At 45.0% G+C, this 15,911-nt stretch overlaps 1 protein-coding gene across 9 annotated transcripts in view; it reads right to left on the bottom strand.

Annotated features, from left to right (window-relative positions):
• Positions 1-2,039: 2,039 nt before the first annotated feature.
• The window catches only part of SLCO3A1 (solute carrier organic anion transporter family member 3A1), a 318,828-nt gene continuing 304,956 nt past the window's right edge, over positions 2,040-15,911 (bottom strand). For 3 of the 9 annotated variants that reach the window (XR_012415465.1, XM_005560548.5, XM_005560549.5), the window contains 2 exons: positions 11,373-11,615; positions 2,040-2,694 (listed from right to left, as the gene is read on the bottom strand). Coding sequence is in view for 6 of the 9 variants with exons in the window: in XM_005560548.5 (XP_005560605.1) it covers positions 2,612-2,694; positions 11,373-11,615 (326 nt within the window). In the remaining 3 variants the exon portion in view is untranslated. Of the gene's footprint in view, positions 2,695-4,029; positions 4,092-5,643; positions 5,839-8,475; positions 11,616-15,911 lie in introns of those variants that run through there. The other 6 variants (XR_010588295.2, XR_010588296.2, XM_005560546.5 and 3 more) reach the window with 4 other exon arrangements.

The following is a 15,911-nucleotide window of genomic DNA, read 5'->3' as shown; positions in this document are numbered from 1 at the left end:
ATGTAGTTCAAGGCCCTGGTGCCCCATGGCAGCTGAGAGGACATTGGGAAGAGGGGGCATTTTGGGGTCTGATGAAGCCGTGTATTCTCTCTGAGTTATTAATAGTTGGACAGCCTTTATGGACAGATTTCTCATGAATTCACTTAACTATTGAAAGATAAATCTCTTGACTAAGAATATGTCCTTGTAAGGCTGAGATAAAATGGACAGAATAAGTTTTCTTTAAGCTGACCACCTTTATGGGGGAATGGTAGACAGGGAAAATAAACTGGATTATAGACAAAAACAAATGTAAAATGTGGGACTGAACACAATGATACCTTAAGCAATAGCCTTTCCCTACTCCTTTCCCTTCTGCCTCCATCTGAATTTCTGGTGCAGGTGAAGCCCAGGAGGAACCACTAACTACTTTTTCAGCTACTTCAGCATCTTTTCACATCAGGACAGAGAATGTTGAAATTGCATTTTCTTGGGATTTTTACACTGGAGAGAATAAATCATGTTGCTTTGCAAAAAATAAACAATCATATAAATAACAGGGCCAGGCTAGAAAAGAATCCCCCAAGGCACCAATGGCCTATAATTGGGACTTGAAGAAAGTCAAGCACATTCTTTCCTGACCCCTTAAGGCCTCAGAGTGAAAAGACACCTCAGGGCTGAGGTGGGTGCTGTCTTCAAGTAATAATAGATTTGACAAGCTTTGATTTGGGGTGAACTCAGCTGCAGTGGATGATGGGCTACAGAGGAAAAGATTCAGGATGGAGAGGACTATGAAGAAAAGTGGGTCAGTTACGGGGCTAGCCCCATAAGACAAGTGGAGGCATTCTAGGTCCTTTGCCCAAAAGACAAAGCACAGATAGAATTCTGGCAAGCAGGCTGGGCACGGTGGCTGAAGCCTGTAATCCCAGCACTTTGGGAGGCCGAGATGGGCGGATCACGAGGTCAGGAGATCGAGACCATCCTGGCTAACACGGTGAAACCCCGTCTCTACTAAAAAATACAAAAAACTAGCCGGGCGAGCTGGCGGGCGCCTGTAGTCCCAGCTACTCTGGAGGCTGAGGCAGGATGGCGTGAACCCGGGAGGCGGAGCTTGCAGTGAGCTGAGATCCGGCCACTGCACTCCAGCCTGGGCGACAGAGTGAGACTCTGTCTCAAAAAAAAAATTCTGGCAAGCATCCATGCTTGGAACTCCAGTCTGGCCAGTGGAGTAATGCAGTGGGGATTCCATTCTGCAAGTCAGTGGCAGGTGTCAACCCAACATACCTACTCATATGAGGTAGGAGTCCAGCTAGTGAATTAATAAAGATATGGAGATGAAGCCAGTCAATTACGAAGAGGCGTAGCAAGGTGTGGGAAAGCCACTGGAGCTCTGGCCACTGGGTGGCTTGTGAACCTACAGAAAGGGAGGCAAATGCTATAGTTTCCACTGAGGAATGGGACTGGGTCTGAGGCTGTTTGTTCATCATTCATTCATTTGCATATTGATCATCCACGGAATGACATGCACTATACCAGACACTGGGGCTGTTGTGAGATGAAGTCAACTGCCTGTCTGCTAGGCTTTACAGGCAGTGGAAGAATCAGAAATGAAAACCAGACAGTGACAGAATAGGATCACTAAATGTTACCAGTAGAAGCTGCATGGTGTGGAGCATTTAGATTCCAGCCAGAGGTTGGGGTAGTAATGAACAATGACAATTTCTGTGCTGTATGTTGCACTTGGTACCTATACACATGATCTAATTTAAGTCTTACCATAGTTGTATAAAGCAGGCATTACTATTCTCATTTTACAAATGGTGAAACGGGGGCTAAGAGAAGTCCAGTCACTACATTAACATCATACCAGCAGCAAGTGGTAGGGTAGTGATTTGAGCTCAGGTCTCTCTTGGCTCTAAAGCTCATACTCTCTTAAGTCCATAATCTCAGAGCCCATAAATATAGAACACACATGGCCAGAAGCACTCTCCAGAATCTTTTAGAATCATTCTACCTGAAGGCACAAGAAAGGTAACAGAGATTAGAGCATGAGACAGAGGAAGAATTAAAATAGTGCTTTTAATATAATTTTCAGCAAACGTACAGTATGTACTTTACATCACATATTTCTAAACTGCTCATTTGGAAAATAAAAGCTGCAAAAATACAGAACACCACACTCAAAAATCTATTGAGTATGTGCTTTTTTCCCCCTCCATTCTGTGCAACAGGGTGGTTTTTACCCTCTCGGCTGATTTCGTTAAAGCTGTTGAAGCCCTTGGTCAGAGGAGCATTTCCAAGAGAGGAGTTTCTAAAGCATGTCAGCAAGCCATCCCCAGAGGAGGCAGAGGGATGGGTGAAGGGAATTTGCACACCAGGTCAGCATGACTCTTTAGAGACCCAGGAAAGATGCCTACTCTGAGAGCTGTTTGGAGTACTCCTGACCATAAGTCACCTCTTTAGTCCTCATCACAGGCCTGCGCTTGGGGCCTCAAAGGACCACACACTGGCTGGATAATCCACATGGGGACCCTCGGGTTCTCGGGCAGGGAGGAGCACGCTAAGTGAGGCCCGCGAGGTCTGTGGGTGGTGGTGGGCTGTTCTCTCCAGGAAGAGGAAGAGGGCCAGGCCCTCAGCTTCTCACAAAGGAGTCTTCTGAAGGTGAATGTGATTCGGGGCAGGTTTTCTCAGTCTCAATGTCTTGGTACTCTGTGCCTAAAGGGGGAGGAGGGAAGAAGAGCCAAGAGGAAAAAGAGATCGGTCTTTTCTGCTTCACCTACTTTTTGTTAGGCTTATTTTAATAGCATGATGGCTTTGCAGTGAAGGGACAAGAGTAGGCAGTCAAAGCAATAAAGTGCTGGGTTTCATTCCAGGTAACTCCAAGGGGCCAGATTCTGAGCCCAGAGACCTTTTTGAAGGCCAAGTATCTTTTCTGGGAAAGATATTCATCTACATGACCATTCCCACAGCCAAGCAGATGTTGGGGATGAATAAGATGTCTCCCAGTCAATAATTTATTCTTGTCTTATGTAAATTACTAGTGACAGACCTTGTGCTCTAGGGCTCTAAGTGTCACCATACATCTCTATTGAAGAGATTACCGAGTGTCAGAGAAAACTGCCTGGCATCACAATGTCATGCTTTCTCCTCCAGCATTCAGGAGTTTGTTTTTTGTGTAGCCACAGATATTCACTGCATGCTGGGTGAAACGATATCCTCTTTGGAGCAAGTTTTTAAGCCTACGCGACATTTCCAGAATAGATGCTGTGGCTTCATTTTAAAGGTATTAAAAACACAACTAGTCTCGGTGATGATTCACAAGCTGTGCAGGTCTCCTGTTCAATAGGCACAATGAGGCCATAGAAGTCCCTGTCCATTTATTTGTCCTCTTTAGACTTTGACTTTGACCTAGTGCTACAAAGGTGACAGTTTGGAAATGTCATTCCTTTCCTCAGGATTGTGAAGCTGAAGCCTGAGTCCTGGGCAAGTTGGAGCATCCTTCCTTCACTCTCACAAGGCCCAAGTTCTTATAGTCTTGGGGTTCCACTGAAAGACTCGGGTGTGGGGAGTTGGGAAGGGTGGGACAGAAGTTAGAGAGCTGGGGTTCATCCCTGCTTAGCAGAATGAATAAGATAAAGGCTGATGAATGGCTAGGAAATTCCTGCTGATGCGGCTAAGGTTGAAGTAGGAAGGAGTGTTTTGAAAGGTTTTCAACATTTAATTATTAAAGTGAAACCTAGATTCCTGTGCCCATAGGCAAAATTTTGCAGAGATTCTCGCCTCCAACTCCTGGCTTACTTCTCTATGAAACAATAGACTCCTGCTAGGGGTTTCCCATAGGTAGATGCTCTGTTGGCTTTACAGAGGCTAAAGAAGTCAGTTCCGTGTTCTAACTTCGGGGGCTGTGTGTTGTAGTGGAGAGAGCACTGGTTTAGGAGTCAGATCTGTCACTGGCTCCTGGTAGCTTTATAAACTATGTGATCTTAGAAGGGTTGGATTTGCTGAGCTTTAGTTTTCAAACCTGTGAAGTGGAAAAGAATATATACTTACCTCGTAGGGCTGGTGTGAGAAGGCTGCTGGGAGCAGTACCTGGGGTCATGAATTCACAGAACCTGGCATGTGGGTAGCAGGTGCTTAATAAACATGAGCTTCCTGGCCCCTTCCCTCCCTTAAAGTGCTGGATGGGAGCACCATTTGTGTTCAGTTGGGATCCTTTTATAGCAACACTTTGTAAATTCTATGCTTCCAATTCATTTTATGGCCTTAGATTATAAAATCAAATGGTCTTGCCAAACATGTCTCCACGAGAGCAGTCTTCTATAAGGTTAGTGTGAGAATCTTCTATAAGGTTAATGCTAAGAAAAACATTAATGGGATGGCAAGTGTCCACCTACAGAATGTTAAACCTCCAGAAAACTTGCTATGTTGTTCATTTGCTCATAGCAAAAGAACATAATCAATTCTATCTTATGGGAAAAAATTGAAAACTTATGATAATCACCAACTCTTGACTGTTGACCTGAGTCACTATTACAAAAATGGCAATGTCTGGATATTCTGTTCCTAAAAGCGTGGAATCTGAGAATAGAAGACAGAACAGCAAGTTAGGGTGGCTAGTGCCTGAGTTTGACCAGGGACTTGAACTCAATATGACAAGTGCCCCTGGTCTCCTTTGGAGAGGAAGTATATCCAATTAGGGACCAGCTTCAGTGTATTTGAAGCCCTGGGGCCAGAGTTGATCTCCTGTGGTTGATGCTGTAGACTAAAGGGGTGCCAGCCATGGCAGGTGTCTGGGGTCTCTCCAGGGGAGCTGATGACCAGCACTGTAGAGTGCCTCCCTGGCATCTTGGTGCTTTGATAGTGCATTTCAGAATGCACTAGAGTAGGAGAGTCTCCTATCTGATTCCTCTTATCTGTCCATTTCAGGTAAAACACTTCGTATCAATGGACCACTGGGATCAGGGGTTAATACCAGGAATGGCAATAGAAAAACACACAGCCCCAGAACACTGTTGCCATGGTGTCCTGGTTGTTACATCAGGAGGCAAGTGGGAGCGTGTGGGGCCCCACAGTTTACTTGGGCCACAGTCTTCTTAATCAGTGTCTAGAGGTGGGGAGGGAGGTCCCTTGTGTCTTGCCCAGTAGGGAGGTAGTACCCATAGTGGTTATGGGTCTGTGAATAAGGAGAGCTTTTTAAGACCTGAAAGCTTTTTCATACACCTAGGTTTGAATCCTAAGTCTGCTTTGTGAATTTCAGCCACCCTATGGTTGAGATTACATGAGCTAATACATGAAATAAGCTCAGCCAGCAGCTGATTCATAATTAAGTGCTTGAAAAATGTTAGCTACTATTAGTAGTAGTTATTACTAGTGCTTACCAAGTATTTTACCCGGCATATCTGTTAACTTTAGGGTGATAGTGTTTTGTGTTGGTTGTGGGGAGGAAAAGGATTGGAAATACTCTTTGGCATCTGGATTCATTCTTCTTTTTCTAGTTTGAACATTTCTCCCTCATGTGCGCATTTCCATCATTTAAGAGAAAAGGATGGTTACTCTAGTTGAGCTGCAGTGTCACAGCTGCCATACAGTTCGAATCCGCCACATCACACAAGAGAAAAATAATGTTGCCTTCAATTTTAACCATGAGAGCAAAGGGGTACTTACCTTATTCTTGGAAATGAGATATCTGAATTAGAGTCTCATGGTCATGAGTGTTAAGGCCGATGGACACCTGGCTCAAGGTCCTTTCCTATGTATGCCCTGGCCCATGCTACAGCAGAGTCTTGGGCGCTGGGATCTGCCTCACCTATGCTCAGCTGCTAGGGCCCCCCAAACACGCAGTGCTGCTTGAGGCCTTGCCTGTGCAAGAGAACAGAGATCAGCAAACTATGGCCTTCCCTCAGCCACCGACTGTCTTTGTAAATAAAGCTTTATTGGAACATAGTCCATTTGTTCACCTGTAGTCTATGGCTGATCTCACGGTACTACAACAGTTGAGTAGTTGCAACAGAGACTGCAGGTCCACAAAGTCTAAAATATTTACTACTTGGCCTATTACAGAAAACGCTTGTGAATGTGTTTTGGTGGCTCTCTGGGGGCAATTCTGCCCCTCATCTTCTCACTGTGTTTCCCCAAAAGTCACTCACTGCTCTTTAGTTCTTAGTTTCTAAGCCACCCACTCTCCAGAGCCTTCCTGATTCTTGCTGCCATGAGGCAGAACTCACCACCATCTTGAATTGGCTCTCCTTATCCCCAGACAGACCCTAGCTCTTAATACTATTATCCCATGGGTTTTGTTTGTGTTCAGATCTGTCCAGCTTACTGAAATGGGGGTTCTTGCGGAGGGTAGGGAACAAATCTTTTCCACGTTTGTATCTGATCTAGGGCTTGGCATATAGCCAAAATTTTAAGGCATGAATAAAACAAATACATGTTTCGAATACATCAGGCTCATACAATGCATCTCCAAATAAAACAAACTCTGCAAAGAAAAATGCTAACGTGGATAGTCTCTGAGAAGTGTGAGTTGTCCCTGTCTCCATGGCAGTCACAGGTTTCTAAGGGACAGGGCTATCGTTGCTTTCCAGAATTTTCCATTTTAGCTTTTATAACCCAAGTTGTCCCTGCCATGATGACCAAGCATTCTGGGTTGCTGAAGCTACTGATGAGGCAGGTGTGGGTGGCTGCGTGCATTCACGGTGGATTCCACATGCTGTTCTAGGCAACAGGCCCCATAAGAGGCATTTGAACAAAAATATCTTCCTTGTATCTTCCACCAGTGAGAGGGTATTCCAATTACTCTAGAGCAATGACAATACACTAGGGGCGTGGGGTCCAAAGTCTGTCATTTAGAGTGGTTTACTCTAAGGGATTACGTTCTTGCAGCTGTTTGGGGGAGTAGCAGTTTGAAATAAGTTGGGTGAAGCAGGTGTAATGAAAAAGGAAAGAAGGGTAGAAAATGGGCAAATACTATATTTGGGTCTTGAACTAATTTTCCAGGCCAAATTTAATTTCACTAACACCCTCTCTTGGAAAAGTTGGCGCCTCTTAGATATTTGAAGTGGATTCTAACCTAAGGGGAAACAGTCCCTAAAGGGAAACATGGATCATGGTTGAGGAGGTCAATCAGAGGAGAGTGGCACGAGGCCAGTGAAGTCAGCAGGCCCCTGCTATGTATCTGGTACTTTCCTCTGGCTTCTGGCCAGATATGTGATTCTCCCAAGCCATCAAGATGGTCAGGTAAGAACAGCACCAGGCAGCGGCAAGTATTCTCCATCTGTTAGACTGAAAGAACTGCTTGCATGGTTTCTTCCCTCATCTAAACCAAACCAAATAAAATATTCAAGCAACAAAATATAGTGTAACTCCGTCCAACTGCAACAGAAGCTCATCCTGTTTTTCTGGCCTTGACTGGATGATCAGATGCATTGACATCTATACATTGACCTTCATAGCTTACCACTGCTGAGTAGGGCCTTTGGGGTTCCTAGCAGGGCTTAGAGCAGACTACACAGGTCTGGCAGGCATGGCTGGGTGGAGAAGAAACCAGACTTCCTAGGACTGGAAGCAGCAGGCAGCAAGAAAACCAGCCCAGCAGGCACACGGGGAGCCAGAAACTACTTTTCCTCGGAGGTTTCTCTATTTTAGTACATGTATCTATCTCCATTTTACATGTTCCTCAGTGAAAGACCTCCTCTGGGAGGTGTGAAAGAATAACCATTAGTAACCACAGGAGAATCTTTTTCCTGGGAAAATTCCTTAAGAGTGGTGTGACTACCATCCCAGGGATCAGCTGGTTGCCCTCATGTGGAACGTTTCTGCAGGTTTTTCAACAAGAAGGGCTAGGAAGCCCTGCCATAGTGTGAGTGAGGGGAAGCTGGAGGGCAATTACTGGACACAGGGGAGTGGGATCGGGGGACTGGAATGTACAGATGCCACTCAACCAATCTTTAAAAGCGTTAGAGCGAGCTATTCCATGATCAGATGGTGAAAAGGAAGTGATTTTTATGGAGGGGCACGCTCCCTCCTGCTTGGAAGATGTTAGCAACTCTGTCAAATGATTCCTTAGGAGCTCTTGGGTTTCCAGTTATTATTTTGTCTGTTAAGTGTTCCCAGCAAGCTCCTTGGGGAGACTGTGAAAGGAGGCTGCTCCCAATCCTTCGTTAGCTGTGAGGAAAGCCAGCATGCCATGCTGTGGCCTTCTGGAACCCTGTGTCCCCAGGGTGCCTCAGAGCCAGCTTTCCCTGACAGCACACAGCCTCAGCTGAGAGAAGACAGCAAACCGCGTCCCCTAGAGAGGCATTTTTGCAAAATGTGCTTGCTTCATAGGAGGGAATGATATTGGTTAAACAAAAACAAAACCCAAACCTTCTTGGTCTATGCGTAGGAGTTACAAAGATCTGTCAGTTTCAGCAGAGAGAGACTTTTCATCCACCCCTGGGCATGTTCAACTGAGATGGTGTAGGAGTTTATAGCAGAAGAGAGAGAACTCTAGCATTCACTTTCTAGGTTTATTCCATCCCGTACATTTTTTGTGTTCTGTAAATCCAATGGAGATCTTACCAGGAAATCTTTTCATTCATTTGAAACCAAACAGATAATCGAGGGGGCTGATCTAGTGTTGTATGTACAATGCTTCTTTAGAGCACAAAAGGCAAATTAAATCTAGACCAAGTTTTCTGTTCGGTAGTATATGAGAAAAATTAAAATTTTAAAAGACAATACAACAGAATTCAGAGCCATCTTGCAACAGGGGTCTTTAAATTTATACCCAATTGCTGATAAAACTCAGCCCTGGAGTTGTCTTCCTGTTATTCTAACATCTTTTTCACTTTCATCCTAAAATTTTAGGGAAAAAAGTCCAAAATGCAAAGAGTTTTAAAGGCCTTTTTTTTTTTCTCTCAAAACAAAGAGTTCCATAAAACACTAGGTCAAAGGGCCTCAGTGTGTGTGTACTGAGTTTGAAGGGCCAAGCAATAATCTATAGGAGTGACCTATTAGCAATACATTTGCAAAACTAAACCAAAACCTGTACAGGATATTCTCAAAGCCTTAGGAACAACAGAATATACATATTTTATGAAGTGGTTGGAGAACCATCTCCCCTTTACTAGTTAACATACTGATGAGTGTCCCCATTTTCATAAGCAAGGACATACTAACACTAAGCAGATGAAAGGCCTGTCTCAGAAGCATCCTGCCCCAGGTAGCTGATCATGGTGGCCCCACACCACGACACAGCTTTTCTTTTCGTTGGTCTTGCTCAGTGCTTTCTCTAGATTTGGGCTGTCATTCAAGCCTTTTCATTTACAACGTTCATTAAAAATTTGGTACCATATCTGCCCCATGCCCAACCATTTTTTATTTCCTGCTTCTTTTGTTTGCCTTGTGGGTAAACTACAAATGTGTCCAAGGTGAAAAAGCAAACCAATCAACCTTTGAGTTTTTTTTCCAGCGCCAGGAATGTGACATGAAAAAAGGTTACTGAAGAAGCATGAGCGGTAAGTTAGCAGGACCCTTTGTTGTGTATGAGTGTGTGCCTTTACCTAAGCTCTGTCCCCTTATGGAAATGGCCATAGAAGGCCTAGTGTACTGGTTGCAAGAGGTTTTCTAACGTGATTCTTACCCCAAATCATAACAGGTTCATTCTCTGAGGTTCACCCACCTTCAAAACACAGACAAGGGCCTTAGTTCCAGACTAACCCTGAAAATGTCAGAGACATTTTCATGCACTGGACACACGACAGCTTCCAGGAGCTTGTGGGTCTATTTGTTATCAGAGACGCTACAGACTTCTTAACAGCTTGTGCTAGGGAACTGTTCTTCTTTCCCATCCCCGGAAGTGTTGCATCCATACACCACAAACCCACATCTAAGAGTTTCTCCTCCACAGGCTGAAAAGAACGCCTCTTGGAATGTCAAGCATGAATATAAAAGGGCTTCCCATGACAGTGATCACTGAATCATGGGGAAGAAAGCTAAAAGGCAAATTTGCAATTCATCACATTATCCCCTGTTGTCTCAAATGTGATTCTTTTAAAGGCAGGCTGCATATTCACTCTCTTTTTGAAGCATTTTTTTTTCTTCTTATAACACATTATATATTCTTGTTTTTGTAGAATATCCGAATGAGGATAAAGTGATAAAAATTACAATAGGTTAATTGCATCCCTTGTATCACATATTTTTGGTGCATTAAAAAAGGAGAAAAAAAAGTAAAAGCAACCAGCATGATAAATCTGGCCTAGAGAACTGTGTTAGTGACTGAAGGGTTAACAGATTTTAGAAGTAGTTAAAAATAGTATTAGAGGATTATACATACAACAGTTTGAAATTCATATGGATTGTGTTTTTTTCTTTTAAAAATGGCAAAATGTTTGGCAAATGTAAGCAAATGACTTGGACTGTGTTGGGTCTCACCAGCTCTGAGCCGGGTCAGTCATAGCCAGGTGAGGCCTACTGCTTCCTGAGGTCACTCTGTGGGGCTGGGGGAAGGTGGATGCCCGCCACTGGGAGGTGCTGGCCCCCCACCCGGCTCCCCCTCAGGCCCTCAGTCTTGAACATGGAGATGGAGCTGGCGAGAGGTGCCAATTACAAACTCCAGCACAGATCACCCATTAGCATCACTGAGAGAACTCTGGGGCCTTGAACCACATGCAGACTGGGTGAGTCGTCTACACAGTGACCCATATTGCGAAAGTCAGAGAGAGGAGTGGGGCTTCCACCCCTCCGACTTGTGCGCCCGCCCCCACCCCCATCTGGAGGAAGAGGGTGGCACGCGGTGTGTCACTAGTGCTTAATCTGGCAATGCTTTCAACTTGTGTTTTTTTTTTTTTAATTTTTTTTTATTTTAGTAAACTTTAAAAAAATGTTTTCTGTTTTGTATGTGTATGTATATCCAGAAATGTCCATCCTCCAAGCTGGCCACCACTGTTCCCTGAATTTGGCAGTGCCCGTTGCTTGCAGCTGTCGGCATCCTGAAAACCATGAGGTGCCTTCAAAGCAGACTCTGTGGCCCAGCCGCGCGAGTGGCCTCCAGGACCCCGCCGCACGATCTCATTCTCTCCTTATTTTGAATCCTGTCTGGCTCTGATGTTCAGAAAAAAGACAAAGTCGGTGTGTCTGTCTGAGTGTGTGTGCGTCTGTGCCTCTGTGTGTGTATTGAGTTTTGGTTTTTTTTTGGAAACCTTTTTTTCTTTTTTTAAGAAAAAAATGACCCTTGGATTACTAATACAGAGTTCAGCCCTCCTTTAGTCACTATAAAACGGACTCCATGTTTTCACACCACTCATGGTCTTCCAGGTTATAGATAAACTTTGTCCTATGTGTCTGGTTTGCGGGCACAGGGTCCCTCCCCAGGTTGTCTAGGGTCAGAGTAGAGGCAAAGAACTCACTGGTGCTCAGCCCGCCCTCGTGGTTTTTGATGTAGCGTTTATAGTTTTTCCTCAGGCACTGCCACGTGGTGGTGTACAGGATGAAGGCGAAGGATTTGAGCGCGATGGCGATGCTGACATACAAGTATCTGTAGACCACATTGTCGTAGAGGACGCAGGCGCCTTGCTCCCCACAGAACGTGCTCCAGAACAGGCAGGTGGAATCGATGCCGGCCCCGAAGATGAGGGGTGGAGGGATGAAGCCTGTCACAGGGAAAAGAAGGTTAAGGTTCTGGATCTAGTGGCCAGTGCTCCCCTGTTCCTGTCTCTGCCTAGCTTTTCTTATAGCTCTGCTGGGCAAATATGTCTGACTCCATGGCTCAAAGACACGCTCAGGAGGCAAACTGCATGAGTTTGTGTCCCGGTTCTGCCTTTTTATCATGGTATAAATCTGAGCACGTTATTTACACCCTCCTGCCTTCGTTTCCTCATCTGCAAAATGGGGATGACGATAATACTACAGTCTTCACCAGATTGCTCTGAAAACTAACTTTACACATAGAAAGCATCATCCTGGCATGGTGGCTCACACCTGTAATTCCAGTACTTTGGAGGCTGAGGCAGGTGGATCACCTAAGATCAGGAGTTCGAGACCAGCCTGGTCAACATGGTGAGACCCCCGTCTCTACTAAAGAGACAACCTGGAATTTGCATTGTGGTACATGTTGGTGTACACCTGTAGTCCCAGCTCCTTGGGAGGCTGAGGCAGAAGAATTGCTTGAACCCGGGAGGCACAAGTAGCAGTGAGCCAAGATCGTGCCACTGCACTTCAGCCTGGGCAACAGAGCAGACTCCATCTCAAAAAAAAAAAAAAAAAAAAAGCATCTAGAACTGTGCCACTTTACCATGTAAAGTGAGTGACGGCTGCTATTATCATCATCATCATCCTCTGCTGAGAGCCTGAGAAGGCCAAGACAGTCTTCCTTGAAGGGAAACATTCTCAGTGTCAGTGAAAGCAGTGCAGTCTCATTGAGGGACCTGCAAAGCGGCGGCGTACTATGTGTGGTGTTCTTCTGCATGGGGCTTTTAGGGCTGTGTGTGCTCTTGAGTGCAGGGACCACAAGTTGGACTTAAGTACGTCTGTGCGTATACACATAAAGTTTAAAATGGAAAATATCTGCATATATACTGACAACTTCCCTTCCCCTGTATATTACCAGTGGGTAAGAATATTCCCAGCTCAGAATGACTTGGTAACCAGTTTTGAAACCCTCACGGTAGAGCATTTCCGGCACCTACAACCAGTCACCAAAAATGGCAGATGAGCTGAAAACCCTTCCCCTTCCTTACTTCAGTTCCCTGTTCCTCTGCCTGCTGTTAGCCCTGAGTTATCAGACCTGGCTGCCCATGACAATCATCATCCAGGGTGTCCCATCCCAGAGCAATGAAATCGGAGCATTTGGTGTGCAGCTCAGTCCCCAGCACTTAAACATTCCCAGGTGATTCTGAGTGCAGGGGGAGAGTGTAATCTGTACTACGGGAAAGTCATAGATGAGTCACTAATACAAATTAACTGTTCAAAAAAAACTGTCACCTTGAGGCCAGAATAAAGTGCCAACCATCTTCAGTGACAGACTGCAGAAGGAGGAAGTGATCTCTGGAACTAGGTGTGGCCAACTCTAAAATCCCAGGGCCCATGTACCTCTATCCGGAGTGTTCCTTGCAGAGCCAGTCCTAGAGCATCTGAATTTCATTTTGTATTAAGGAAAGTCCCTCTGAGATTTTGATGAGATCTAGACCCATAGCCCTGAAAAATACACCTACCCATAAAATCAAACTCGTATTTCAGGGGGTTCATAGGCCCCTGAAGTCCATCCATGATCGCCAGAATAACAGCACGTGCATGATAAGCACAGCAGCACCTCTGTTCTGTGGGGGCCTCCAAAGGCAGGCAGGGAGAGAGGGAAGGTTTAATGAAGGAAGCAGCCCTTCCCCTGGTTTTAATGACAGGCCTGGAATCGGGCGAGAGAAGGGCTGTGTTACCCTATCAGTGCTAACGAGCTTGGCAGAGTGCCAGGCTCTCGGCCCAGGTGCTTCTGTACTTCTCCTAGGAATTCTCCACCTCCACTGCTTGTTACCCCAAAGAGAAGCCCCGAGAAGATCTCTGGTTGAAACCTCATTAAACTTCCCAAGCAGCTCGATTTAATAAATAAGCTCCAAGCTCAAAATCGCACACAACTTGCTTCCTTCTTTCCGGCTACTAGGTCGGGCTGTGGTCCTGCCAAATGGAAGCTCATATTCCTAGCATTCCCTGTGATCCCAAAGGCTGCCCAGGTGTCTGAGCCCTTCCCCACCAACCCTGTGCATTTTCCCTGCCCCCTAACAAGTGCCTTTTTTCATTTCACTGAAAAAGAGCCAACTGGAGGAACTGCCATGGCAACCGCATAATAGAAACTAAGCCACATGCCACATTATTTATGTAAAAAATGAAGATCTGGAGCCAGTTTGTATTACAGATAGACCTAGAGATAAATGGAACTAATGTGGCCTGTTTCTGTGGCACAGCAGGGCAAAGCAAATCCATTCACCTTCCTCTCTCTGCATGGGGCATAATCATTATATTGTGATTAGCTCCCAAATGCTCCTCCTTCCTTGTGACCTTTCTTGAGGTCATTTCACTTTGTTCTAGCCACCCATCACCTGGCGATGGTGAGCCAAGGTTAGAGAGGACACCTTTAGTAAACGCTTTGCTGTGGGAAGGAACTGAGGGTACAGGTAGGTGTCCCTTGCTCTATAATGCATGGATGCTTGGATACAAATTCCAGGTCGGTGCAAATCAGGTCATATTTTAAGCACATCAAAGGAAATTTGCAACATAAAGGAATCATTTGTTAACATTTGTTAAAACCAAAATATCCCTCTAAAATACCACTATGTAACTCATTCATGTACCTGAGTGAGAATTTTTATAATATTTGGTTGTCTTTCAAGTAGGGCATACCTCCATGTGATAAAGATGGCAATTTTATCTTGTCTATTGTCAAGCTCCACTACCAGATGACAAAACCTTTAAACAGCAATGTGAAAGCTAAGTACTCAGCAGGCTGATGGGAGGATCGCTTGAGCCCAGGAGTTCCAGGCTGCAGTGAGCCATGATCACACCATGGCATTCCAGCCTAGGGGACAGAATGGGATACTGTCTCCAGAAAAAAAAAAAAAAAAAAAAAACCTACCAAAGTTTTTCGTGCTATGCTCTGCTCAGTATTTTAGAGAGCTTTCATGGTAGAGATGAAATATAACTTTTTTTTGTTTTGTTTTTGAGACGGAGTCTCGCTCTGTGGCCAGGCTGGAGTGCAGTGGCACGATCTTGGCTCACTGCAACCTCTGCCTCCCAGGTTCAAGTGATTCTCCTGCCTCAGCCTCCCGAGTAGCTGGGACTACAGGTGCATGCCACCACGCCCAGCTAATTTTTGTATTTTTAGTAGAGATGGGGTTTCACTGTGTTGGCCAGGATGGTCTCGATCTCTTGACCTTGTGATCCGCCTACCTTGGCCTCCCCAAGTGCTGGGATTACAGGCGTGAGCCACTGCACTCAGCTGAGATGAAAGAAATTTCAAGGTGCCAAAAGCCCTGGAGAAAGTCACTTGATCTTTCAATGTCTGTTTCTTCTTTAAAATGGAGCGAATACCACCTGCTTGGTAAGGGCTAAGTAAACACTACACAAATGAGGTGTGTGTGTGTGTGTGTTTTGCAAGCGTCTGATCTTTCCATGTAACCAGAACTTTTGCCACCTTATTCATGTTAGATAGGGGATTTGGGGTGGTATTTTAGAATAAACTCTAGGTTAAGTACCTTAAGTATAACCTTTATGACATTCCTTTTATACTTCTGAATAGTGAAAATATTGACTTTCTTTTCCATCAAATTCATCTTTTCCTTCATATTCACTTAAAATTCTTTCCCAAAGGGGATCTCTAGCTATCAGGTCCTAAATTGCAGGTGTGCGGAGAGTACCAGAGACGAACTGATTGCATCTTTTTTGTTAGAGGCCTCTGCCATTCTGGAACTCACCTGATGAGTCACAGAAGGGAGTCCCACCTTGGTGACTCATTTTCATGCCCAGCCCTGCATCCTTATATGTCTACCACTCAGTTGGACCAAACAAAAACTCAGGCAGTCCCTGCAAGGAGTTGGTTCCCCGTAGACAAATGGGAGACTGCTACAGTGTGAGTGTGGCAACTGTCATGATAAGTAGTATCATTAATTCCCCCCACCCAGGACTGTATAGAATGCTCTAATCCATTATGCATCCCCTCCATAACCACTCCCCCTGCCCCGCCTTATTTCACATACAAATAAACTGAGAGTGAGAGAGATTATTTGTTCCAGGTTTGATATTTCAAAACTCCAAACGCAGTAATCTCCTTCCTTCTAATTCAGAGTTTGTTGATTTGAGAAGACTTTAGAGCTCTTATTGGGGATTTCCAGGGATACAGAGAACATTTTATTTACCCTTTTGCTAAGCTCCTGGAGTAACTGGCTTGTAGAAGCCTGGTTTTG

This window comes from Macaca fascicularis, chromosome 7 (genome assembly GCF_037993035.2).
Source record: "Macaca fascicularis isolate 582-1 chromosome 7, T2T-MFA8v1.1".
Lineage (NCBI taxonomy): Eukaryota > Metazoa > Chordata > Mammalia > Primates > Cercopithecidae > Macaca > Macaca fascicularis.
Note: the sequence above shows the minus strand (reverse complement) of the source record. Positions and strands in the feature narration are given on the sequence as shown.